Here is a 23,790-nt window from a genome sequence, read left to right as displayed (position 1 = left end):
GTTTACTGCAGGGAGCGGCCCGCGAGGGGCACCGAGCGCTCCGTCCCGCTGCCCGCAGTGCGTGCTCTCGGTCCGCGGCGCGTTGCTGTGCGTTCCCGGGGCGCTCTTGCTGGTTTATTTCAGAACAGCGGGCCGGCGTGCTGCGCTCCGGGAGGGTGTGCCTGCCAGCGGGAGCGGCGCCCCTCTGTGCGGTGCGGGTACGCTGACTGCTGCGGGTGTGCGCGGCTTCTTATCTTCGTTATCGAACTTCAGGATAGATCTTAGCCGCTTTCTTAGTATGCTGATGGTTCGAGTAATCTCAATTTTCCAGTAATTAAGTATTTATTCCACGCATTCCAGCTTCGTTAATGTAACTTGCGGCATTTAAATGCTGCTGTTTTTCTGCTTGCAGGCATCGTAGGGAGGTTGGTATGTTTGAGCAGATGTTTTTGTTTGTGTTTCCTTGTTTGTGTCATAACTCAAAGCATCAGTTGTCCGATGCAGGGTTCTGTGACTGACCTGTTGCAAAATACGAGTTATGCTCCTTTCGAGGGACCGACATACAAAGTAACACACAAATGCTCTTTGGAAATTTCTGTCAGTAGCCCCTACGTTCTGAAGGATTTCTATAATGCCAACAAAATAGAACCAAAATAAATTCCGCGGTTCCTTTTAGTGTGAGGCCCTGGCTGGGATGTTTCAGAGTCACTCTAATATCTGCTGAAACTGAAACACAGGCTGGTGGTTTCAGTTTAACTTATCACTGCTTCTTGTGGAAGCTGTGAATGCCACGTGTATTTCTGTATGCTTGTTAATAAAACTGGTGTTTTCTTGTGTTCAGACAGATTTGGTTAGTGACGTAGAAGGACAATAGCTATGGAGTTACTTGGACTTATGAATTTCTTTGGAGAAAGTGATGAGGAAAGGTGAGGGAGCACTGAAGCTGTAGTGTGACTCTTCTCCAAAGGGCTGGGTAGTGGTGTTATACACCATGAAAAAATGGGACCGTGGCCTGGGTTTGCAGTGGTTGCAAGCTGTTTTGGGTCAGGACTGTCCTGCTCAGGGTCGAGCACTGTGATGCTTTGTGTCCAGGAACTTATGCAATACTAGTGAATTTCCAGATGCAGACAAAGTTTCAGAGAAGCTTCCATTTATAAGAGCTGTGCTGTGCTGGAGCTCAGTGTGCAGAAGGGTGAACAGCCTACTCGGTGGAAGGTCTCTGTCCTTGTGGGAAGGACTGTGTGGCAGACCAGTTGTGTCCGTGCAGTGTGTTCTCCTCAGCAGCAGACGCAGTGCATAGAGGGGCGATAGCCAGTCAGCCAACCTGTTTATAACATATAGGCCTTAATAGTTGTCCTTGAAAAATCAGACTTCAGTAGCTGTCCTGACCTTGTATAGTAGTAAGCCTGGTAGTAAGCTTTTTTTTTTTTTTTGAGAGGCCCCACAGCTGGATTAGGCGTGGGACATGAGGGACTGTAGGGAAGATAATAGCTGGAAGTGGGCTGCTGCCTTACGTAACCACAGTCTGAATTCTGTTCTGCTGGTGCACTTGAATCCTGCCTGGCGTCTGCTCTGGGGGTGGGCTGCGAGCTGAGCTGGGTGTCCTTGTGGGCTGCGTGCAGGTGGTGTGCTCCTGCTGCAGAATATGCTTCTCTGCTTCTCTGTGAATTAAGGTTTTTGTACCTTGTTTCTGTTTGTGGTGAACCTTCTAATGGCAGTTGGCAGTGGTGTCAGCTTCCTTTGTGCTTCTGGGTCATGTAGAATAGTGGCTTCTGGTGGAGGCAGCTTTATGTCAAAAAAATATGTAGGCATGCCTGTAAAATCAGCTGAAAATTGCAAAGGTGGCCACCTCTAAAAACGGCCTTTGATAAAGAAGGATGATGCATCATTCTTACCATTCCCGATTCCAAAGCAGATTATAAACAAGTACACCAGAAGACAGCGATACAGCTTGGGGAATAGTGATAATTTCCTTTTCTTGAAACCTACTCCAAGTTCCAAAAATAAGAATTGAGTGTCTCTGTTAAACGTTTTTCAAATTTATATGTTGAAACTTTTTAAAGGAAGAAGCCTTAGAATGGACTAGAGAACTATTGTGTCTCTTCAGAAAGCTACTGAAACCAGAGGGACTTCACGAAGTAAGGAGCTTGAACAGTTGCCTGTTGTGTATGAATTATGGGAGTTGTGGGTCAGTGCAGGAGCAGAGCACATGACTATTACATTCAGTTACGACTTCTGAGTCAGCTAGCAGCAGTAGTTTCTCACACTTGCAGACTAAATGTCTTCTTTCTGTTTGTAGATATGGCTCGTGGACAGCAGAAGATTCAGTCGCAGCAGAAAAATGCCAAAAAGCAAGCTGAGCAAAAAAAGAAGCAAGGGCATGATCAGAAGGCTGCAGCCAAGGCTGCCTTGATATATACCTGCACTGTCTGTAGGGTAAGAGAAACTGAAGACAAATTATTATTGTACACAGATGTGTCTGTAGTAATTGAGATATGAGAAATTGTGAGAGGCCATGTACTGATCTGTTTGAGGTAGTTTTCTTGCTTTTTGAATTGCAAGAATCAGTGGGCACTGTTAGTATGCCATCTAATGCATAGAAGGTTTGAGAATACTTCCTGATCAACCTCTAGATAGGCCATCATACAGAACAGATCTTTCTGTCTTAACATCTGTGGTTATCAGTGTTAATGAAGAGAGGGAAAAGTGATATTACGTGGTGCCAAAAGTTTTAATGCAAGTTCAGTATACATCAGCTTCTGTTAGAATAGATGTCCTAACAGGAAATCAGAAATTGGAGCACTGTTTGGGTTATATTTCCCTTCTGGTTGTTTTTCCTGTGCATGTGTCCATTTTGGAACTGAAGGATTAATTCGTTATTTTCACTTAAATGGTCAGTTTTAGGATAGATTAGGAAAGATTTGTCACTTTGAGGGTCTTTATTAGGGTTCCAAATTAGGTTCACAAGTAAAATAAAGCATGGGGGGATAACAGGTTTTGTAGTATCCTATAGCTCTTGTACTGCACGTTAAGTTAAATGTCTCTCTTTAATCAGACACAAATGCCGGATCCCAAGACCTTCAAACAGCACTTTGAAAGCAAACATCCTAAGACTCCACTTCCTCCAGAACTGGCTGATGTTCAGGCATAAAGATATCTACAGGTCATTACTTTTATCAGATAATCATTTAAAAATTAAGGTATATTATCACTTGTTTTGTTTTTTTTTTTCTTCACTCACTTGGACTTGAAAGATGCTTTATTTTTTTAATATAGAAATTAAGTATAGGTTAAATTTATGCCACTGACCCGTTCTTACATGGTTGAAATGGTTGTCATTGCATGGAAGATCTTTTGAAAGGAGGTACTGACATTATTTCAAATGGTCGTCCTTAGAGTTGTAGGAATACCTTATTCTTCAGTTACTGCTTTGAAATGTTAGCTTCTACAGTTCTTGCTTGGAACAAAATATTTATGATAAATGTGCCTGTTGTTAGAAATCACATAATGAAAGCAGAATTGTTTAGTGTATTTCTAATGATTCAGCCTTCTTTGTTCCTGAAGTTATGCAAGTGAATGCAGGGTTTCTTTCTGTATTCAGATACAAGATTGAACCTCTATTTTCTCTCTAGGAGGTTTCTTAACATCTAGTTAAGATGTTGTTAGATCTAGTTGTTAGATTGTAACCGAAACAAGTTACAATTAAAGGCTGGAATAAGGTGAAAAACAGAGTTGCAATATTTCTTTCGCTCTGAGGTAAATAGCATTGTGTAACGGTTCAGTTTAACTGAGTTATTCTTATTTTTTATAGGTGAAATCATGGCACCTATTGACTCTTCTACTGTCAGACCTTACATAACAAACCTGCAGCTGCTTTTCTAAAACTGTTGATCAGCAAAAATGAAGGGGCTACAGAAACATTCATATTTTTATGCTGTTCCCTCTTGGGCTTCATGCAAAGACAATTGTGGAAATGTACAGTTGTGCCCTCTTTGGAAATCCTGAAAAATCAGTCCATACTTGTTATAAAAACAAAAATTTTTTACAATTGTAATTATATTGATGTTCATATTGTGTAAAATAACTCATTTAATAAAGTAGTACTTTGATTTTACAATATCACAGATTAAATGCTTGTAGAAGTTCTGTTTTAACTTTCTGCATTATCTGCCTTATAAAACAATAAAAGACAAAGTGGAATCTTCCCCATCCTGCTAAAACACGAGCAGTATCATTCCACTGAAAGTAATGTACATTACAGTAAATTAATTTTAACGTGAGAGGGAAGCTGCTCAGATTGACGGTTCGGTTTGGTGCCTGCTTGGGCTCAGTCACTAATGTTCAAGTTACTGACTCAAGAGGCACAGCAAGCTCCCGAGAGGCTGCAATAGTATTGTGAGACTTTGTTCTACGGTTTTGTCCTGTGTATTGGAGTCTATTTCTACAAGCCATTTCAAAATGGGATTCCTGTACTGTGAGGGCTTGAGCTAGTTCCTTGGAGTCTTGCACTGGAGAGACTCTGGTGATCCTTAATAGTTGGTAGTTGGCTGAGGAAGCTGGGAGGTGGTAAAGTTTAATGCTTTTCCGTATGCTGGCTTAAAAGATGCTCGCAAATATTAGTTTAAAAACAATTCTACTCTTAGTTGAAAATTTAATTTGAGAAGATTTCTGAAGTTACTCGAGCAGTCAGCCACAAGTGTTCACTCTCAAATGCATCTGGTTATTTTAGTAGAGGCTCTTGAAGAAATACGCAAAATAGCCAGCCATTAATAACCTTTCCTTGCAACGAGCCTAAAATAAGCCTGTTAGAAAAGAGCCAAAATAACTGAAATGATATGACTATCTTAAGAAATTGCATGTGATTAAAGTTGCATTGACAAGAAAAAGCTGGATAATAACTCTCCGGCCAAGAGCATTTGAGAAGCTAAACATAATTAGCCTTTAAGTGTTCTGGGCTCAGTTCTAATCCCAGATGTACGGTGCAGAAGTAGTGGAAAAACATCTGATTTGTTCTGGAGGATCTGCTATACAAAAAAACAACCTATCTTTGGCATTTGGAGGGGCTTATTCAAGAGCTTTCATTTAGAACTCACAGTAAGAAGCACCACTAGAATTGCTGTGATTTATTGCGGTTACAAGAGACGTAAGAATTCTGGCAGTCCAAGTAACCCTTACTACACAGCAGGACTGTACATCTGACCTTCACATGGCTTCCTGAAGTCTAGGACCATAGTCTCAAAGACTCATTCACTTAAAAGAATGCACTTGGTATTTTATTATATAAAGTCAAAGCCTTTGTCTTCGTCCACTCATTTGCTTTTTAATGAACTACTTCTGTGGGACTAGCTTCCTGTCCTCTTTGCTGTGACAGTTTCTGTGTAAATACTTATTTTGACATGAAGTTTCTCTGTATTATAGTCACTCCAGGATAACCTGAATACCACTTAACTTTTATAGATAATGTTGTTCTCCTCTGTGAGTAATCCACTACTGCACTTGTACACCTGACATCAGAATGTAACCCTTCATATGATTTTCTTTGATGTTATCAATAAGTATATCCCAACAAACTGGTTCCCACAGAGTAAGAGATCTGCTGTATGGAGGAGAGGTTCTTAAATGTTCTGTTGCTGTAGTTTATCTAAAATACGAGTGCAAATGGATACAAATGTTTCTTGCACTGTTTGGTAATCGGTAATCTGGTTTTACTCTGGAAAATGTTCTGGGATGTATCCCTATAGTTTCATCTTGAGGTGAAGTATATGTTCTATTCTTTCAATTCAAATTGTGTAGCATTAAATAAAATGATTTTGTTTCATAAACACACTCTCTTAATGAGCGTTCAAGAGCTGGAAAGCTGCATCAGTAGCAAGATGGTGAAGTTAGAATTGTATTTTCAAAGCTGTGTGATGCCCAATTAGAAAACACCTTATGAAGTACTGTTTTTTTCTGTGTAGCTTCTAGAAGGCAAGAGTGATCCTCAGGTCATTAAGACCCCTCGTTACAGTAGCTGCAGTCTCAAATATAGGAACAAGTGAAATCTACAACTGAACTGTTTTAAAGGCTTTATGAGTGTAGTGGGGATGCCCTACTAAATGAAGGAATAGTTCTTATTTAGGATATCTGTGATATTCCTTTTACCTAAAAAATCAGAGGAAGGACTAGGAGCCCTTCACCTTTTCCTGATCTGGAGAATGACACCCTGTTATCTGGCTAAAGACACAGTTGTGCATTGTAATGTGTCTGATTAAAGATAATAAAAATAAAATGTAAAATGTCATATTTTCTGCCTGCTTTTAAAAACAAGTATTACTGCACTTAGAAAATTAGTGTCGTATCTTTGGACAGTCCTGGGACTTGAAGCCATCTAACTTTAAAAGAGAAAAAAATCAGCATGGAAAATTTCCCATGTTCCCATGAGAAAGATTCATCTTTGTGTAGTGGCAGTTTTTAGGTGAAGTACTGGTATGGATATCAGCTGTATGGGTGCTTGTGGAACAACGTTAAGAAATGATTGGGGATTTTCAAAAGCCTACATCTCTTTTGGGAATCTCTGAATTGCATCTGAAATCAAATTTTAGCAGGGCTTCAAATGTTTGTGAAAAATTCTGTCTATTCCCAGAGAGTGTGTTAGCATCTGTAGTTGCAGTGAGGTCATCTCAGGGTCTCGCAGTTATCAATATCAGCAGTTTTGCATTTTGCATTGCCTGGAATTACAGAGGTAACGCAGAGGTACAGACGCTCAGATTTAGCCTCTCTAGGAGATTCAGGTTTCTTGCTGTCAAAATGCTGTGTGAAAAATCTGAAATAGAAGTGGAAGGCGGTTGCTATGTATCCTTAAGGAAAGAGCTGGCTTTATGCAGTGCTCTTGGAACGCCCCTGGAGACTATCCCCTGTGGTTATTTGCTGTTAAGCTGAAAACGCTTCGGCTCAAGTAAAGCTAATGACCAGGGCTGTTTGCAAAGCACGTAGTAATGAAGGAATTTGTAGCTTTTCTGTAAACTGCATTGAAGTATTTTCCTATCTTGATAAAATGAAGTAATGGATAGAATTTCTTTTATTATCAGACACCAATGGGCTCGAGATCTGTTTTGTTTCCTGTTTTCACCAAAGAAAGTTGGGGGGTATCTGGTTTTCCTAAAAGGATAATTTTCCTGAAGGCTGACCAGTGAGGTCAATCAGAATTCACAAAGGCCAGCTTGTATTTCTGTCCACTCAGCCCTGTTCTGCTGTATGTAATACTGGGGCCTTGATTTACCTATTTAGAACCTGGCAGCTTTTGCAGTGGACTTTGAATTCAGCCCCAAAAATCAGCTTTGAATGTGTATACAGTGTGTGATTTTCCATATTTTATAGTCATCAGCGATGCTGCTGTAGTCCAGACAGTGGAAAGGTGTGAAGTTCTGTCAAGAATTTTCCTATCAGTGTTTTGAAAATTGTTTGGAAATTTTTAGTGCATTCTCTACTGTCTTTTTTTCATGTGGTTAAGGTACAGTAGAGACAATGTGAGGGAGCTGTGTTATCAGGTAGTTTTCAAAGGTAGAATAGTTTGGATATATATTTTCTACAATTCTCTGATGTGGTTCTTAGCAAAGGGGTTTGTGGGAAAGGAGGAATCAGCATTTGTCCCAACATCATTATCCAACACAAATCCATTCAAGCAGCCTCAAGTTTTTCAAGAAATACAGCACAGCTGTCCTCTGAAAAATACTGTCCATAGCATGTATAAAGATCAGTACAACACCGATGGGATGATGAAAATATTTGTGTTCCCTGTGCTTAGCTGTTACTAAACTGCAAATGATGCAAATATAAGTAAATGTAGGAGATCTTTCAGAGAAATAAGGGCTAAGGGAAATCTCAAAAAGCTGCGTAGTCCATCTCCTTGCTCTGAGATTGGGTCAGTTCTGCCAACACTGGAACAATTCCTTTTCTTTCTTGTTCTTAAACGCTTCCAATGAAAGAGATCCCATGACTGTGTAAGCAGTGTGTACCATTGTTGAGCCCCACAACTGGAGGCTCTTGCAGTAAAAGTTTACTGCAGTTTGCAGTAAAAACCCTGCTAGTTTGGTGAATTATTTACTGTTACTGGCAATAGATGTGACAAATAGTGTCCTCATTTGAACACGGCTGTTATGTCCTAGTAGTCTTCAGTAAACCCAGGTAATTCGTGCTCTTCATAGTACATCTTCTAAGTCTAGAGATTGTGCTCTCCTCTGGGTCCTTCAGTCTGACCATGTTCTTAACTCATGTTGTCCAAAATGTGACCCAAAGTGTTGACAGAGGCCAGCGCAGTGTAGAACTGGGACTTGCAGACGTCAGTTCTATCAACACACTGGAACTGTATTTGCCTTCTTCCAAGCACATCACACTGGGGCCACCCTAATAATCTCCACTTTCTGTCTATGTATTTAATGCATACTTAGTCTTTAGTAGGCCTCAGACAAATCTACCAAGACAGTAGCATCCCAGTCCTGTCTCCTGTACTGTTTGTAGATCATCCAAGTATGGTTTCAGAAGGAGTCTTGTGGAGGTCCTCTTTCACTCTGCAGTCTGAAATGTGTGTGGACTGGGATAGATCCTACGCAAAGCCCTTCAGTTTTCTCTTGAGTATCTTCCCAGGCTCCCAGCAAGCCTTGGTACTGACTCTCCAAGAGTGCTGGTGGTCGGTATGGATTGGAGTTACAGCTTCGCCTGTGAGGACTACATCCAATGACTGTGTCAGAGGTCGTGCATCCATGGCACCAGGCCTGTTTTCACGTGAGATGGATGTCAGCAAGGTATGGCATACCTTGTTCCTGACAAATCTGGGTTGGCAGACTTGCCTACTTCAGTTGACTGGCAGAGTTCCTTGTTTCTTCTTATATCCTTTGTATTTATCCTTCTGCTATCTTTCTCCATGCTTTGTGTTCTCAGAGAGGAAGATGAATGGTCCACGCTCATGTGAGTCACAGCTGGAGTATTGTATGTCAGGTGAATCACCTATTGCCAACACGAATACCATCTAAATATTCCAAATACTTTAAGCCATTCTTTCCATTTCTTAGCATGCTTTGTTTAGTTAGCTTTTGAGTGTGTGTGGACTTAAGTCAGAAATGTTCTTTATTACTTATTAGTAAAGCCTATCTTTCATTTTCTTCCTTCTTCTATCAAGTGATGTACCTGATCTTATCTTTATCTGGATATTTATAGACTGTTTGTAGCTGCCTTTTATAATCTTGGCTGTTTTATTTCACTCTGATGATGAAGCTCTTTGCCAACCATTGAGCTGCCTACAGACTCATTACCCACCTGCCTGTCAGAATGCACAGAGACTGTATTACACCCAGATTTTTGAAAGCACTTCTCAGTACCTCTTGGCCTTTTGTGTAGTGGGGCAAAACCCAAACCTTCTTTGTGTCCTACCTGGTACTTGCAAAATTAAAGTATGCCTAGAGGACAGATGCACATTAATTACACTTCATATTCTCAGACCTACCAGATGGGCCTTAACTCTTAGCTTCTGTCTTTTGTGCCTTCAAGTTCAAGGAGCCATTACTGGCTAATCATTTTTACTCTCTTCTGATACACGTCTTTTCTCTAGTTGTACACAGTCACTGCATATTTTGCAATAAAATGGTCCTTTATTTTGAAATATTGTGAATCTTTTGAAGAGTGAAAAATGAGTGGTTCTTTCCAAATGAAAGAATAACTGAGCATTGATGTCCTCTCACGAGAACAGTTTAGAGTGGTTATGTTCTGCTGGTATGGGAGTTCTTCTCACAGTCACAACTGTCTGTTACAGTAATGCTTAACACAATGGCTCTTCCTGATTTTGAAAGTCACGCAGTTCAGATTTTGTGCCATAGGACTGTGCATGGTACAGGAACTGACCGGAATAACTGCCTATGCCATAGAACTCCTCTCCCTCCACACAGGAACAGACTGAAAAAATAATTTAAATTTGTGACTGGGTTCTGCTTGCTGGTTTTTATTTTGAATTTAGACAGTAACGTTTAGATTATGATGTAGAAAAACTGCTTAACGCTTCTAAAATATGTTTTCCAAAAGGTGTCTGCTGTTGTGGTTGGCTCGTACCAAATCAGTGCTAAAAGGTAGCATTTCTCTTGAGGACTAAGAAATACTGCTGTTCAGGACCGTGTTAAGAAATGGTACACAGCTGCTTGGTGCTGCTGTAATAAATCACTCAAAGAATTTGCTATTATGCATCTGAAAAAATGTGACACTGTTTGGTTCATAACTTTGCCACTTACTAATGAGGAAGACTTTCCAGCTTTTAGGTCGCTTTCTAAGTGGACAAAGCACGCCTATGTTTTCCTCAAGTACCAATTTAATTCTGTGTGCTGAAGTTGGTAGGAACCTAGTTTTGTTATTTGGTAGACATCCATAAGCGTGTGCAGAAGCCTACTAACTTGATGCCTTACTGGAGTCAGTTTCACTGACCTCCTGACCAATGTGTGCATAAGAGATGCACCAGGCTAATGTAAGGATCACGTACAGCACAAGTGCCGGGTATGGCGGGCTTCACACACTGTAATTCCTAAAACCATAAGATGTTTTCAAGCTGCAGTCACTCAGCCCTCAAAATTTCATCTGCTCTGCCCTGCTGTTTTATCATCAGCCCTTTCGTTGGAAAGGCGGTGTGGGCAATTTGACTGCGCAGACCTCACAGATGCTGGTGCCCCATGGACAGAGATTTGGAAACCGCTGTCTGAGGCACTTGCGAAATTAATTGTCTCTCTTGCCTGCTGTGTGGCTCTGGGCGTTTTCTCAGGGCTCGAACATCTCTGTGCCGCTCCATTTCCCAGCTGGGGTGAGTGAATGGGGAGGAGTGCTGTTGTGTCACAATGAAACTGTCCAGCATGAAGCTACTGACTGATAATGGGGGTTTGATTGCGCTGCCTATTTTTAGCTGGCGGTGGCCTGACTTCACCTTTCACTGCTGCGATGGGGTAAAAGCAACCTGACATTTGCAGACACGCTTTCCTCTTGAAATGAGGCTCAAACAATTACACCAGAGCCATGTCCTGCTTTCCCTAGACCCTGACTTTTAAGCCCATTGGCTGAATACAGCCAAATCTGGCAAGAAGGGAAGTATTGTAGAGGCAGCTCTCTGCTGTGAGCTTTGTGAAAACAGGCAGATGGACAGAGGAAATGCTCTCTATATCATTACTGGAGAGAGCGGTGGGTTAGAACTGCACAATAACCTCCCACAATGCTGGGCACCAAACACTTGAGAAACGCCAAAACCACAAGCAACATTTCCACCGGCTCTTGCATTTCTTGAGTCGGGAAAGAGAACACAGGGCTGTGCACTTGGTTCCATGTGCCTGCACCGAATGTGTTCAGTGTCAGAGCTTTGGCCTCCCTCTTCTGCTGCCGGCTGTGTGCCCTGCCGTCACCTTTGACCCAAATAGGGTATTTGCTGCCACTTCCATGGGACGGCTCAAACTGGCAGTCTGACAGAAAATGATCCCATTGACTTTGCTGGGCAAGTGAGATAAGTCAGTCCTGGGCAGATCCTGCCAAGTCCTGGTGCAGGGGAAGCAGGGTGAGCTTGCCTGGTAGTGTGAGATAGGAGATGAGGAGCCTTTCCTCTTCACCCTGGCATGTGAACTGTGGCTGAGGGGTCCCAGACCTTATGCTGAATGTCCTTGTCCTGTATTTTGAGCTACTTGAGCTTCGACTGCTTCCCAGGGAGTCTGTATTTCTGTACAAGATCAGCAAAGAAAACCAGCTTTTCCTTGATAGCTGCTTTGTGTGAGGGGAGAGCAGAGGGAGAGGTTGGATTTCAGCAAGGCTGCAAGAGCAATTCACACTGCCTTTGCTTACATGGGATGTTTGAACACTTGAGACTGCCTCAGAATTGATTGATTGTTAATGATGGTCAAGGTCCATTTAAAGGCAATAAACTAAAAATGTCTGGAAGAGATTGTGCTTTATATGGCACCTGCAGCAGACTTTCAGCAATCACTGACACATCATTCCCCTAGCTAATGTGGTAATGAATGTGCCAAATCCTTGATTGATTCCCTTTCCTTTTCCATCCCTCCTTGTTGTGAGTTTGCCTACACCAGATCTCCACATGCTGTGCTGACACTTACCCAGGTACTCATCTATCCACATACTCTTGAGCAGACTTTTTTAGAATTGGTGTCTCAGGAAGGGAAAAAGCTGGACGGAAATTTAAACAAAGCTGATGCTGAGACTTCATTGTCAGCAGGGATGTTTATGAACTGCCTTTGACCAGAATTTGACTTCAGCAGGTCAGATACTGGAGAGCTGGCAGGGAGAGAAAGGAAGTCCTTCCATTTCCAGTGAGCTCCAAAGGAGGAAACGAGCAGAAAAACTCAATGAAGCAGTCACTGTTCAAGAGGAGACTAGAACAGAAGAATTGGAACAGCAAAGAGTACCATCAAAAAATGAAGGTGAGCCATGAACCCAAAAGCCAAAAAGAGTGCTGCATCCCAGAATTTCTTTACAAATGGCTGTGATTCTCAAGCAGCTACCAATCTTTACCAACAACTCATTGGCTTAATTGCTAAAACTGATCATGACAAAATACTGAAACGTCATTCTGAGGATTAGCATCCAGCTTCTTAAAACTAATAAAACCATTAATGTGTTCCTGGAGAGTGAATGCAAGACCTGGTGGTTTCTTCTTCATCCTTGTTTCCATCTTTTCAACCAGTTTTCTAGGAGAGCTATACAAGTCTTTCCTCTTCAAAAACATGACCCAGCTACTGTTTTTGCTCCCAGTAAATCCTCTATCTTCCTCTTAGCTGTGGAATAAATTGCAGTCTTGCTCTCTTCCATTTCCATTTGCATGTCTAGCCCTGCTAGTATGTAATATCACCAGCTCCTGAGCTAAGGCTCACCATACCACGCTCACCCCAGCTGAACCCTGCCCTGCTGACACCCTGCAGGTCTGCCTTGCTGAATTTCCAGCACCTCCTGCCCAACCTGTTTGCTTCTCCCTTTTCCTTGGGCTTCAACTCATTTAGCTTTCATTTAATGTCCTTCTGGCTAGAAAAAAGCAAGTCTTGACTTGCCTTTCTCCTTGGCACGGTGCAAATGAGGACACATCCGTATGAGTGGCCATGTACCCAGCAAATACCCAACAAGCCGGGGAGCAGTGCTGTCCAGGTCACCCCTGGGCTCTATCCATCAGGGCAAGAAGCTCATCTCTCTTTTGCAGCCCTCACCCTTGCCTTTTATGGCAGCACTCAGCAGCCTCTCATTTATTTAATGCACTGTGCTCCTCTATACCTGTCATTGTAATACTCCTTCCCAAAGGTTTTGCTTGCATTTACATTATGCTTTCTCCTTTGTTTTCCAAAGTGCTTTTTGTGCACGAACAACTGGGTGCTACACTTGCTCAACTTGTTTGTGGCTCTGCATAACCACAATTCACATATTCTTTGTTATGGGGCCATGAGTAGTCAGCAGTGCAGGCTAGGTGCTGATTCAGCTCAGCCAGAGCAGGATGAGCCCCAAACACAGAGCTTCCTCTGCAGGTGGCATCTCTTCCTGTACAGATCCTTTCCCTTAAAAAAAAATGACAAGCTGCTCATGATCACAATTTATAAAGCAATGTTTTCAGCCTCAGGCTCTTGCCATTTGGGCAGAGCTACAGGGACACTCCTCCAAGAGGCTCTCAGGGTATTCCCCTTCTATGCTGATGTATATTAGCCCAACAATAACCGATTGAGTAATTAAAGCACCCACAAAAATCAGAACACAAAGCTTCCTGTTTCAATCTGCATTAAGTCAGTTCACCAGAGTGGCACAATTAAAATCTTTGGGCCAAATCCTCCTTGTCCTCTTCATGTAAGCGATGCTTTGAGAGTAAAGGGATGAGTGAGAGCAGCATTTAGGCTGTACATTAATAATGCATGTCCTTCGGCTGGCAGGGAAGGGGCTGGCAGAACAAATGGAAGCACCCTGGGGTAAGAGGAAGAAAGCTTCGGCTCTGTGCTACCAACTGCACAGGCATGAAAGTATGTTTTGTTCCGCTATTAAATACGGAGATTTGGGGTATAATACCGTCTCCTTCCACTTTCTCTTCGTGGCAAAGATGAAACTGACCGCAGCTAGAATTGTTCTATTTGGTTCTCACATGCCGGGAACATTCATTTTGACCTGCAGCATCCAGTCCTCCCTGGTGGTTCCCTCTGGAGCTGCCCTGGCAGTAAGGAGACATTTGCCTCTGCTTTGTACCTTGTGGGGCTTTGCTTTTCCTTGGCCTGGATGTGCTGCCTTGTGTGCTCTGTGTTTATTGTTTTTACGGGAGGAATTCTAGACAGACATTATCCAGCGAATTCAATAATAGGAGAGAAACAACATGAGTTCCAGCAGCAAATTACCTCAGATTCTGCACAGTGTAATAACACTGCACTTGTAGCATCCTTCCAGCCATTTGGTAGTGATTGCTGTAGTTAAAACAAATTCATAATGTTCTCGTCTAGCTTCTTCTAAGCACTCCTCCCTATTCATTACAGGGCTTTTTCTCTGGATGGTTTTTGTAATCTTATCATACCTGGTGCTTTTTGTGTCTCCAGAATGAAGCCAGAAACTCCTGTGTTAGTGCTGAAGGTTGTCACAGGCAGGTGAGTCATCTGCTCACCTCCACTTGTCAAAGTAAGGCTCAGACAGGAGCCAAGAGCTGCTGTGATCAGCGCCTGGCCAGTCCCTTGGTCTCCAGCACCTGATGGTGGTTACCACACTAAAATACAGCAGGTGTGGGGGTCTCCATCTCTGCACAAGCTCTAGGCAACACTAAGGGACTTCACCAAGGTCCTTTGGCCCCCTCCAGGACCTTTGTCCTCCTCCAGATGTGGCAGGGGACAGGGAACAGCTGAGATAGAGGAAAGAAGGTGACAATGGATGAGGAAAGGGGTGATGGCTTTACTTAAGTGATGCCTCGTTGGATGCGTTTCATTTCTAAAAGCAGTGCTGCTGAACAGGGGAGCTCCTGGGTGCTGTGGGGCCATGGGGAGGCAGTGCCTAGCCTCACACAGTGGCACAGGGCTGGGACATCCCATGGCTCTGTCTGGGGAAGGTGGAGACTGTGCTTGTGACTGATTTACTAACTGGCACAGCTGGGTTAATTTGTTCCTGCTGTAATGTTTGCTTCCAGTGATGCTGGATGCATTACAGTCTTGAAAGATTAATTTTCAGAGTACCAAGAGTTTTCTGCTCTTACTACTAACCAAATCTAACTCGGTAGAATCCCTTTTCTGGACTTTACCACTCTGTGATTTGGCCAGATTCCTCAAATGTCACAGCGTATACTGCATTATGCTGGCATTCTAGCCTCCTCTCCTATGCTTCCTTCTTCCTCAGCTCCCTCCCCTGCTGGGGAAGCCCTAATTGTCCCATTCCCACTGGGCTATCTCACCTTTCTGCCCACAGGCTGCTCAGGACCAACTCTTCCTCTCTCCCTCACACATCCCTCGTGCCAGGGATGTTCCTGAGCTGCCCCAGCACCCTCCTGCACAGGGCTGCCTGCTTCCCTTTCTCTCTGTGCCTCAGGTGCCCAGGAAATCCCCCTTGATGAAATGTGTGACCTAAACCCTCCTTGTCTTCCTCCTGAAAACCACTGAGCCTGCGGTGCCACACAGCACTTCCTGCAGCAGCAGCAGCAGCCCTGGAGCAGTGCAGCTCTGCACTGCAGAAGGGAAGTGAGGAAAGGGCTCCACCAAGCCGGAACAGTGAGAGGAGCCCACACAGGAAAAATGATTCAGCTGCATGCAGCTCCCCGCCATTACCCCATAAAGTATGATTGAGTACCGGAGTTCATGTTTACCTCTGTAAAAAGTGCCACAGGCATTTTATGGAAATTTCCCATCATGAAGACACCAAGAAAGCTCCACTGAGGTACTACAAGGGGTGCAAAGGTGACTGTAAAGCCAGCAGAGCATAACCGAGCATTATTTCCTGTCTTTCCAGCTTGCTGAGCCATCCCCAGGAAGAAGTGGCTCAAGATGTCACAGGACAAGGCACGAACCCACTACACTGCTCCTGTGTGGGGTTTGGTGGCTCTCCCCAGCTCTAGCTGTAAGCACAAAGAGGTTCTTTGGGTTTGCGTTATTGCTGCTGAGCAAGGAGGCTACTACTGGAGCTGGGACACCTCAAAATTCATCCCCAGAAGCACCAGGACACTTTACTACTGGCTGTCCAGCCCCAAGTGACAGCCTCTGTGGCTGCTGGGGATGTGGGCTAGGGTACTTTGCAAGGGTAGTGCATAGGGGCATCACATTCTGACAAAAAATACAGCGGCTCCCCAGAGGACTGCCGGGCTGCAGCATCCGCGCCAGGCAGCCACACGTATGCTTGTTGCTGCAATGTCCCGAATATCACCATAGAAACTCCTTCTCCAGGGCTGGAGATGCACACACTGCGCTGGGCTGCGTTCCCACCTCTAGCACACACCTCCCCAAGCCTCTCTGCCATTTGGTGGGGCAGGATCGTTTGGCAGGGAATTATTTAGCCTTGCATATCTGAAATTGTCTAGAATTTAAAATGCTAAATCAACAGAAGCATTTTAGAAGCGCAAACGCTGTAGTTACGTAGGGAGGTGTAGGATAAGAGTCTGCCTGCTGCAGTGTTTCTAGGCTGTAGTTATCACAGAGCCACAGAATGGTTTAGGTTGGAAGGGACCTTAAACCCATCCAGTTCCAATCCCTTGCCATGAGCAGGGGTACCACCCACCACATCAGGCTGCTCAATGCCCATCCAGCCTGGCCCTAATGCCTCTGGGGATGGGGCACCCACAGCTCCTCTGGGCAGCCTGTGCCAGGGCCTCACCACCCTCTGAGTGAAGAATTTCTTCCATATATCCAATCTAAATCTCCACTCCTTCAGTTTACAACTGCTGCCCCTGATCTTGTCACTAGAGATCCTGGTAAAAAGTCTTCCTGCACCTTTCTCATACGCTCCCTTCACATACTGGAAGGTCACAGTGAGGTCTCCCCAGAGCCTTCTCTTCTCCAGGATGAACATCCCAAGCTCCTTCAGCCTTTCTTCATGGGAGAGGTGCTCCAGCCCTCTGATCATCTCTGTGGCTTCCTCTGGACCCACACCAACAGTTCCATGTCTTTCTTGTACTGGGGAGCCAGGTCTGGAGGCAGTACTGCAGGTGGCAGTAAGGGCAGAGCAGAGGGGAGAATTGGCACTTGCATGACTCAATTCCCAGCCGGTCCTTGGGCAATGTGGTGTCCCACACTCCCAAGATGGCCCCAGCTGCAGAATTCAGTGTGATTAAAGCACCATGAGTTCTGAGTGAACCAACCAACAGGCAAGAGAATACATAAAGCGAAGGAAGATAGGTAGAAGTGAACACACTTGCCACGTGGAGAAGGAAAGAACAGAGCCTGTGGGACAGTACCCGTGTCAGCACCACACTCTCATCCCAGACTGCACTTGCACGACAGCTTTAACAGGGCTGTCACATGACAGCCCCGAAGTGACCCTTTAATTCTGCTTCCCTCTGTTTATTACTTTTCTTTATCTCTGGATCATATCAGCTCTGTGGCCTTCACTTCCATGCCCTGTTCCTCCCTCCCTCCCTCCCATTTCTGCCTGCCCCCCAGCACAGCCAGCCCGCTCCCTGTGGGAGTGCTCAGTTAAAACACAGCAATAAATCATCTAGCAATGAGCCTGGGCCTCGCTCCAGTGCCTGCTGTAGGTCACAAGCTTGGCATCTGGCACAGCCAGCATCCCTTGTGCTTGCCGTGTCCTCATGTCCCTTCCAGCATGGGGCAGGGGGTGCTGGATGGGGCTCTTTCTATTTTGGTTCCTCACCATTCTCTCGTTTTCACCTTTTCCTCTGATCGGTATGGACCTATGGAGCATAAACTCAGCCTGACTGGGCCTCATCCTACTCTGCCATAGGTCACAGACCACAAGGCTTCCCAGGCTGTCCCCTGGGATAACTGAGATGAGCATCTGCACCCCCAGCAGAGGCTGCACCTGGTTCTTGGCCTTCTTGCAGGGCCCTGCTGGGGCCTGCTCTGGCAGAGTGGCTGCAGGGGATGAGCCACCCCTCTTGATGAGCCACATGGATGTTAGCATCACTGCACATACCTTGTGTTGCAAATAGGAGTATCTGTGCACCTAGCTTCCCTTTCATCAGGTACTGATGAGATTTCTGTATGTAGCCATGGTGCCTTGCGTGGCAGATGGTGCTGGGTTAGATTTACATTATTCCTGTTCTGCTGATTCGTCTCTCAAATGTGCAAACTCATGTGCTGCCTGGCTGCGCTTGCTGCAGGGACCCCACACGGACTCTTTCAAAACAAACCTCCCTGGCTGTTGTCTGGGGGCTGCAGCTTTGTCTGAAATTAGGGCGAGACCTTCTGCTAGTTCTGAAAATCAATATTCAGCCCAAGCGCTCCCTGACCAATGAGGCAATTGGAACATATTGATTTTCATTTCTGACTAAATGGAACAGGCTTCTGTTCTACCTTGTAATTCCTTGTCTGGAGACAAGTGCCAAGGTTGAGATGCCAGCAGTGGACCAGCACCAGGACTGGGGCAAGCAAAAGGGCACAGGTAGAGCACGGAGCTGTGGGTCCTACAGGAACACATCACAATCCCTTGGTTTTGAGCTTGTTGCAAGGGATCATGGTGTGTTTCTGTGGCAGCTTCAGCTTTGTGCTCTACTTGTGCCCTAGGGAATTCTGACTTGCTTTTCTCTTCTGCCATTAAAATGGAAGGAAAATTAATCCTTTAGCAGACTGCTCTGGTGTGTTCCCTCAATGACAATCTCAATATCATCACTAGAGGGAAATCAACTTTTGACGTGGGTAAATAGTGATAGAACAAGGGGAAATGGCTTTTAATTGAAGGAGGAAAGATTTAGATTGGGTGTCGGGGAAGTTTTTCACAGAGAGTGTGGTGAGGCCCTGGCACAAGCTGCCCAGGGCAACTGTGGATGCCCATCCCCAGAGGTGTTCAAGGCTTGGTGATGAGGCCCCTGGGCAGCCTGATGCAGTGTTTGATCTAGCAGTTGGCAGCCCTGCCCATTGCAGTGGGTTGCATCTAGATCATCCTTGAAGTCCTTTCCTACCCAAGCCATTCTATGATTCTATGATCTTGCTTGCTCCTCCAAGAGAAAACAGCACACATGACAAGGCCGACCCATTCATGGTGGCACTGCCACTGCACCTCACTCTGCTTCGTCCCCAAGTGCCCTGGCACTTCAACCCATGTGCAGGACCCTGCCTGACAGCCCATGAGGGGCTTGCTGGAAGCTGTGCTTGCTAGACAAGGAACAATGGTGATGGTGCAGGGTAACCTAGTCCTGTCAGAGCAGGAACACCATGTGCATGCTGCAAGTAGGCCATGTCTGCTCATCATCAGGAGGCCAGACCCATCAGAGGGACATGAGGATGTGCCCTACAAGCAGTCTGCGAGATCTAGTTGCCTTCTGGACCAGCTTGAATCAAACTGGAGTGACCAGAAACCACTTAAAATATTAAAAAATGGAGGGGGAAGATTCCCAAAAAAGGGCCTGTAGGGTTTTCCTGATCATGGAGGGGAGAGAAGATGGCACCCATATTCTGCAGCATTGTTGTCCTGCAACCACACAGGTCCTTCTGCTCCCTGTGGGTTGTCATCAAGGAGCCTGAAAAAAGCATGGAAACCACTAAAATGAAGCCTTCTTTCTCCAGTCATGGCCATGGATCTTATACTGGCTCCTGTCTCTCCCCAAATGCCGGATGGCCCTGGTTTCCCCCAGAATAGAAAAAGAAAGCATCACTCTGTGCCCTTAGAATCATAGAATCATTTAGTTTGGAAAAGACCAGTAAGATCATCTAGTCCAACCATGAGCCCATCCCCACCATGCCCACTAACCCATGTCCCTCAGTGCCACATCTACATGTCTCTTGACCATTGAAGAGGGATGGTGGCTCCACCACATCCCTGGGCAGCCTGTTCCAGTACCTCATCACTCTTTCTGAGAATATTTTTTTCCTAATATCCAGCTTGAACCTCTCATGGTGCAACGTAATGCGTTGCCTCTTTTCCTACTGTCCTTTCAGTGCAGGGAGTTATCCCATGGCCAGCCATCCACAGCCTCAGTGCTCTTGCTGATGCTGATCCACCCTGCCCATGGATCCAGGACAACATTTCATCCTCTGAGGCCATCAACCCCCGCCCCAGCAAAGATGCAGCAGAGCCTATCTTATGCTCTGTTCCTGCCTCCTGGAGGGATGTCAGGCTGTCAGGCCTGTACTGTCCCCTTGTTTCCCGCCATGTCCCTGTCTCCATCCTTTTTGCTCTCTGGCAGGACCAGACCCTGGTTCACTGCTTGATTCATCACACCCTTGTGTCACAGCCCTTGTTTTATTGCTGCTGCTGCTGCCGAGAAGGGTGTAATCAACCTTGCAGACCTCATCTAACCAAGCCGTCCCTACTGCATACTGCAATTAATTAATTAATGCTTGAGTGGCAACACTCATAGGCATCAGTCTTGTAAATAGTGCATAAAAATAGCATTTTCCCAGTCTAGCAACCAATGAGGATATTTGAACTCTAACTCCTATTTTTTCAGGGCCTATTGAAACTGTAAATTGATGGGTGCCCTTCAGGACCTGGGAACCACTACAGAAGGGTCCTTTTCTGAAAACTTTTGTTAGAAGCATGTACTTATCCTCCCCTTAGACTCTCCTTTGTTTTCAGCTTGAATATTGATGGGTAAAGGTGTGAGCTTTGGGTGCTACTCAAGCAGGCTTAGCACGACATACAAGATATAGATGCTGACTGCAGGAAGAGCTGAGCACCTACCACATGCTGTAAGTGGACTGTACCTCACCACTCACTTTCCTGCCTGTGACCCCCTGGTGATGATGTGCCTTGTACAGACACCAACCACGCTACTAGCATTCAGCCCGCTTCTCTGCTGAGGTGGCAGTTCTTCTGCAGGCCACACAAGAGACACCAAGCTCCCTGCAGAACATCATAACCCCAAGATGCTGGTGGTTGTACTAGGTTTGAAGTGGAGACCCAAACACCCCAGGCATAAGGGTCACCATGAATCTCTTCAGCTTTCCCTTCCCTTCCCTTCCCTTCCCTTCCCTTCCCTTCCCTTCCCTTCCCTTCCCTTCCCTTCCCTTCCCTTCCCTTCCCTTCCCTTCCCTTCCCTTCCCTTCCCTTCCCTTCCCTCCTTCCACCTCTTTTGAAAGCCTCATTCTGGCTCCTGGCACAGCAGCTCACAGTCATTTCAGGATAAGCATCTATGTGTTATCGTTCACTCCAGGTGGCTCACTCTGAGAGGGAGGACAAACTTCTGCATCAAGTGAGACTCGTGTCACGTGCCTTGAAAGCCAACTCTTATTCCGTGAGAAGGACTTGAAAGTCATCTGAGACTGCTTGACTTGGATTTCTTAAGTCACCGCCACTTTAAAAACAAGTAGATGTGCCCATTTAAAAGGAAAGTTTTCCTAAATACATATTTTTAAAAAGCAGTCTGTAATGGGAATAAAGCAAGGTACAGATAGTTCAGACTCTAGAAAGTCTCCATGGACACTGTATGTATTACACCCATGTCCCTGAGATTATTAGCAGTTTTTCAGGCTGAGCAGCAAGATAAGAGGCAATCTTGATGGAGTGTTGTGAACTGCAGATGGACATCAAGGAAAATCTCCATGGGCATCCTGCATCCAGCAGCCTCTGCCTCCTGCCTGAGAGCCAGTCCCTTCCTTCTCTCTATTAGACACGGAATTTAATTGCTGCCCATCTAAGCTGAATGAAGGCAGCCTGTACAAATGCTGGCTTCAGCCTCTGCAGAGCCAGCAACACACGCTGCTGCATTCAGACGTGAACCAAAGGCAGAAGCCCTTATCCCGGCTTTGATCCCAGCAGGAATTTTGCCAGGTACTTCCTAAAACCTTCACAGTAAAGTTCTGCAAGTAATCTGCATCAGGACGAAGCTAAACTGAAAAACAGGTAAAATGCAGCGGTTGAGACTGAAGAGAAAATGGAACTGGGGAGAGAAATGCAAAAGAGAACAGACAGCAATAAGTACAGGCAGATGTTGTCATGATGAATCCCACATAGCTGTTACAAAGTGGTCCTGAGGTTGTTGTGTTCGTGCTTTAACAGCCCAAGGGGATCTGGATGAGGGCTGTGTTCTCCCCAACCCACCTGGGGACACAGATAAAATTTCTTCTCATTCAAACAATGATAAATAACTTCATCCTGGTGTGAATATGGAAAACTGCGTCTCTCCCTGTTCCAGGATAAGGACAGCACAGTTTGTTACACAATCCCTGGTGACTGAGCCAAATACTCCAGGAATTAAACTTGCCAATGTCCTGGAAAGCCGGATTGTAGGGAGCTCACACCCAGTCCTGAGAAACATGCACGGGACTCCAGGCTGTTTAGTTCTGATGTTTCCAGGACTGTTGCTGCATGTAGATTACTTGTGCTTGAGATTGGCCACCACCCAGCAAGTCCAGGGCATCACGAGTGGGGAAGCTGGCCATTAAAGTGAAGTCGCTAATTACAGCTGGGGGTTAAAGCCATGCCTCCAACACATGTTTTTTAAACAGCCACTGAGCGCAAAAATTACAGCTCTGAGTATTAGCAACCCACAAAGCCATAAGCATCCCCTGCAGGAATGACTGTGCCATTGAGAAGAGGTGATGTTTTCACACAGACGGTGGTGATGCTCTGAAACAGGTTATCTAGAAAGGTTGTGGATGCCCCATCCCTGGAGGCATTCAAGGCCAGGCTGGATGTGGCTCTGGGCAACCTGATCTAGTGGTTGGTGACCCTTCATGTAGCAGGGAGGTTGAAACTAGATGATCATTGTGGTCCTTTTCAAGCCAGGCCATTCTATGCTTCTATGATTCTGTGATGTTGAAACAGCTCAAACATAGGGTGCCTGTGGGACAAACACTGACTTCTAAATGCTGATCTGCCCAGCTCCCTGAATGCTGATCTAGACTGTGTCCCTGGTTAATTATTCCTCCACCCTACTATCACATAAGGAGGACAAGTGGCATTCTGTTTCTCTCCTAAAGAGAGAGTGTCAGCATGGTCCACTTGTTGCCATCCATGTCTGACTGTGGATCCAGAGGAAAGGATTGGGACCATGCAGTGGCTGGGTGGAACAGAGTGGAGCTGGTGCACCAGAGCACAACGTGGTGCCCACACCAGCACCCAGAGCTGGGGCTGCCCTGGGGCACAAGGCTGGATATTAGGGAAAACTATTCTCAGAAGGAGTGGTGAGGCATGGCACAGGCTGCCCAAGGAGGTGGTGGGATCAGCATCCCTGGAGGTGTTCAAGAGAGATTTTTATCATTGTAGATGTGGCACTGAGGGATGTGGTCAGTGGGCATGGTGGGGATGGGTCAATGGTTAAACTAGATGATCTTATTAGTCTTTTCCAAGCCAAATAATTCTATGATTCTGCTTGGAGAAGCTGGTCAGGATGATGAAGGCAGTCACCTTCCTTGAATGGCCACAGTCCCACTGGGGTCAACATGGCTGCCAGGATTCTCCTAGCCATGATTCAAACAGTTGCCTGAGGGTTTGATTCCAAAGAGTGTGCTGCTTTCTACTTGGAGGAGACAGGAGGGGTCACAACTGGCACCCATCGACTCAGTCATGTATCTCAAGAACCTCAAATACAGAAAATTGAGCTTCTGGCTCTGACTGAGCAATGGCTGGGACAGCCCATTGTAGATCCCAAATTGCCCCTAAGTGTTTTGATCTTGGAGCAGGATTTGCCTGTGATTTCCCTCAGCTGTCAGTGATTTTAGAAATTGGTTGGCTCTCCTGAGCACCTTCTTCCCTTGT

At 45.3% G+C, this 23,790-nt stretch overlaps 1 protein-coding gene across 2 annotated transcripts; it reads left to right on the top strand.

The window, feature by feature from the left end:
• Nucleotides 1-2,278: 2,278 nt before the first annotated feature.
• On the top strand, nucleotides 2,279-5,167 carry ZNF706 (zinc finger protein 706). Of its 2 annotated transcripts, none has more exons than XM_003205204.4 (3): nucleotides 2,279-2,415; nucleotides 3,035-3,142; nucleotides 3,791-5,167. In XM_003205204.4, the coding sequence occupies exons 1-2, from the start codon at nucleotides 2,281-2,283 to the stop codon at nucleotides 3,128-3,130; spliced, it is 231 nt and encodes a 76-aa protein (XP_003205252.1). In that variant the 5' UTR covers nucleotides 2,279-2,280; the 3' UTR covers nucleotides 3,131-3,142; nucleotides 3,791-5,167. The 2 variants fall into 2 exon arrangements, with proteins under 2 accessions (XP_003205252.1, XP_010707483.1); XM_010709181.3 differs by having other exon boundaries at nucleotides 3,035-3,179.
• Nucleotides 5,168-23,790: the final 18,623 nt, after the last annotated feature.

This window comes from Meleagris gallopavo, chromosome 3 (assembly GCF_000146605.3).
Source record: "Meleagris gallopavo isolate NT-WF06-2002-E0010 breed Aviagen turkey brand Nicholas breeding stock chromosome 3, Turkey_5.1, whole genome shotgun sequence".
NCBI lineage: Eukaryota > Metazoa > Chordata > Aves > Galliformes > Phasianidae > Meleagris > Meleagris gallopavo.
This window is presented reverse-complemented; position numbering and strand designations above follow the sequence as displayed.

Excerpts from the sequence above, each read along its gene's own strand:
- ZNF706 (XM_003205204.4), top strand. The coding sequence starts at position 2,281 with ATGGCTCGTGGACAGCAGAAGATTCAGTCGCAGCAGAAAAATGCCAAA. Across the intron at positions 2,416-3,034 it reads ATACCTGCACTGTCTGTAGG|ACACAAATGCCGGATCCCAA; the intron begins GTAAGAGAAACT and ends CTCTTTAATCAG.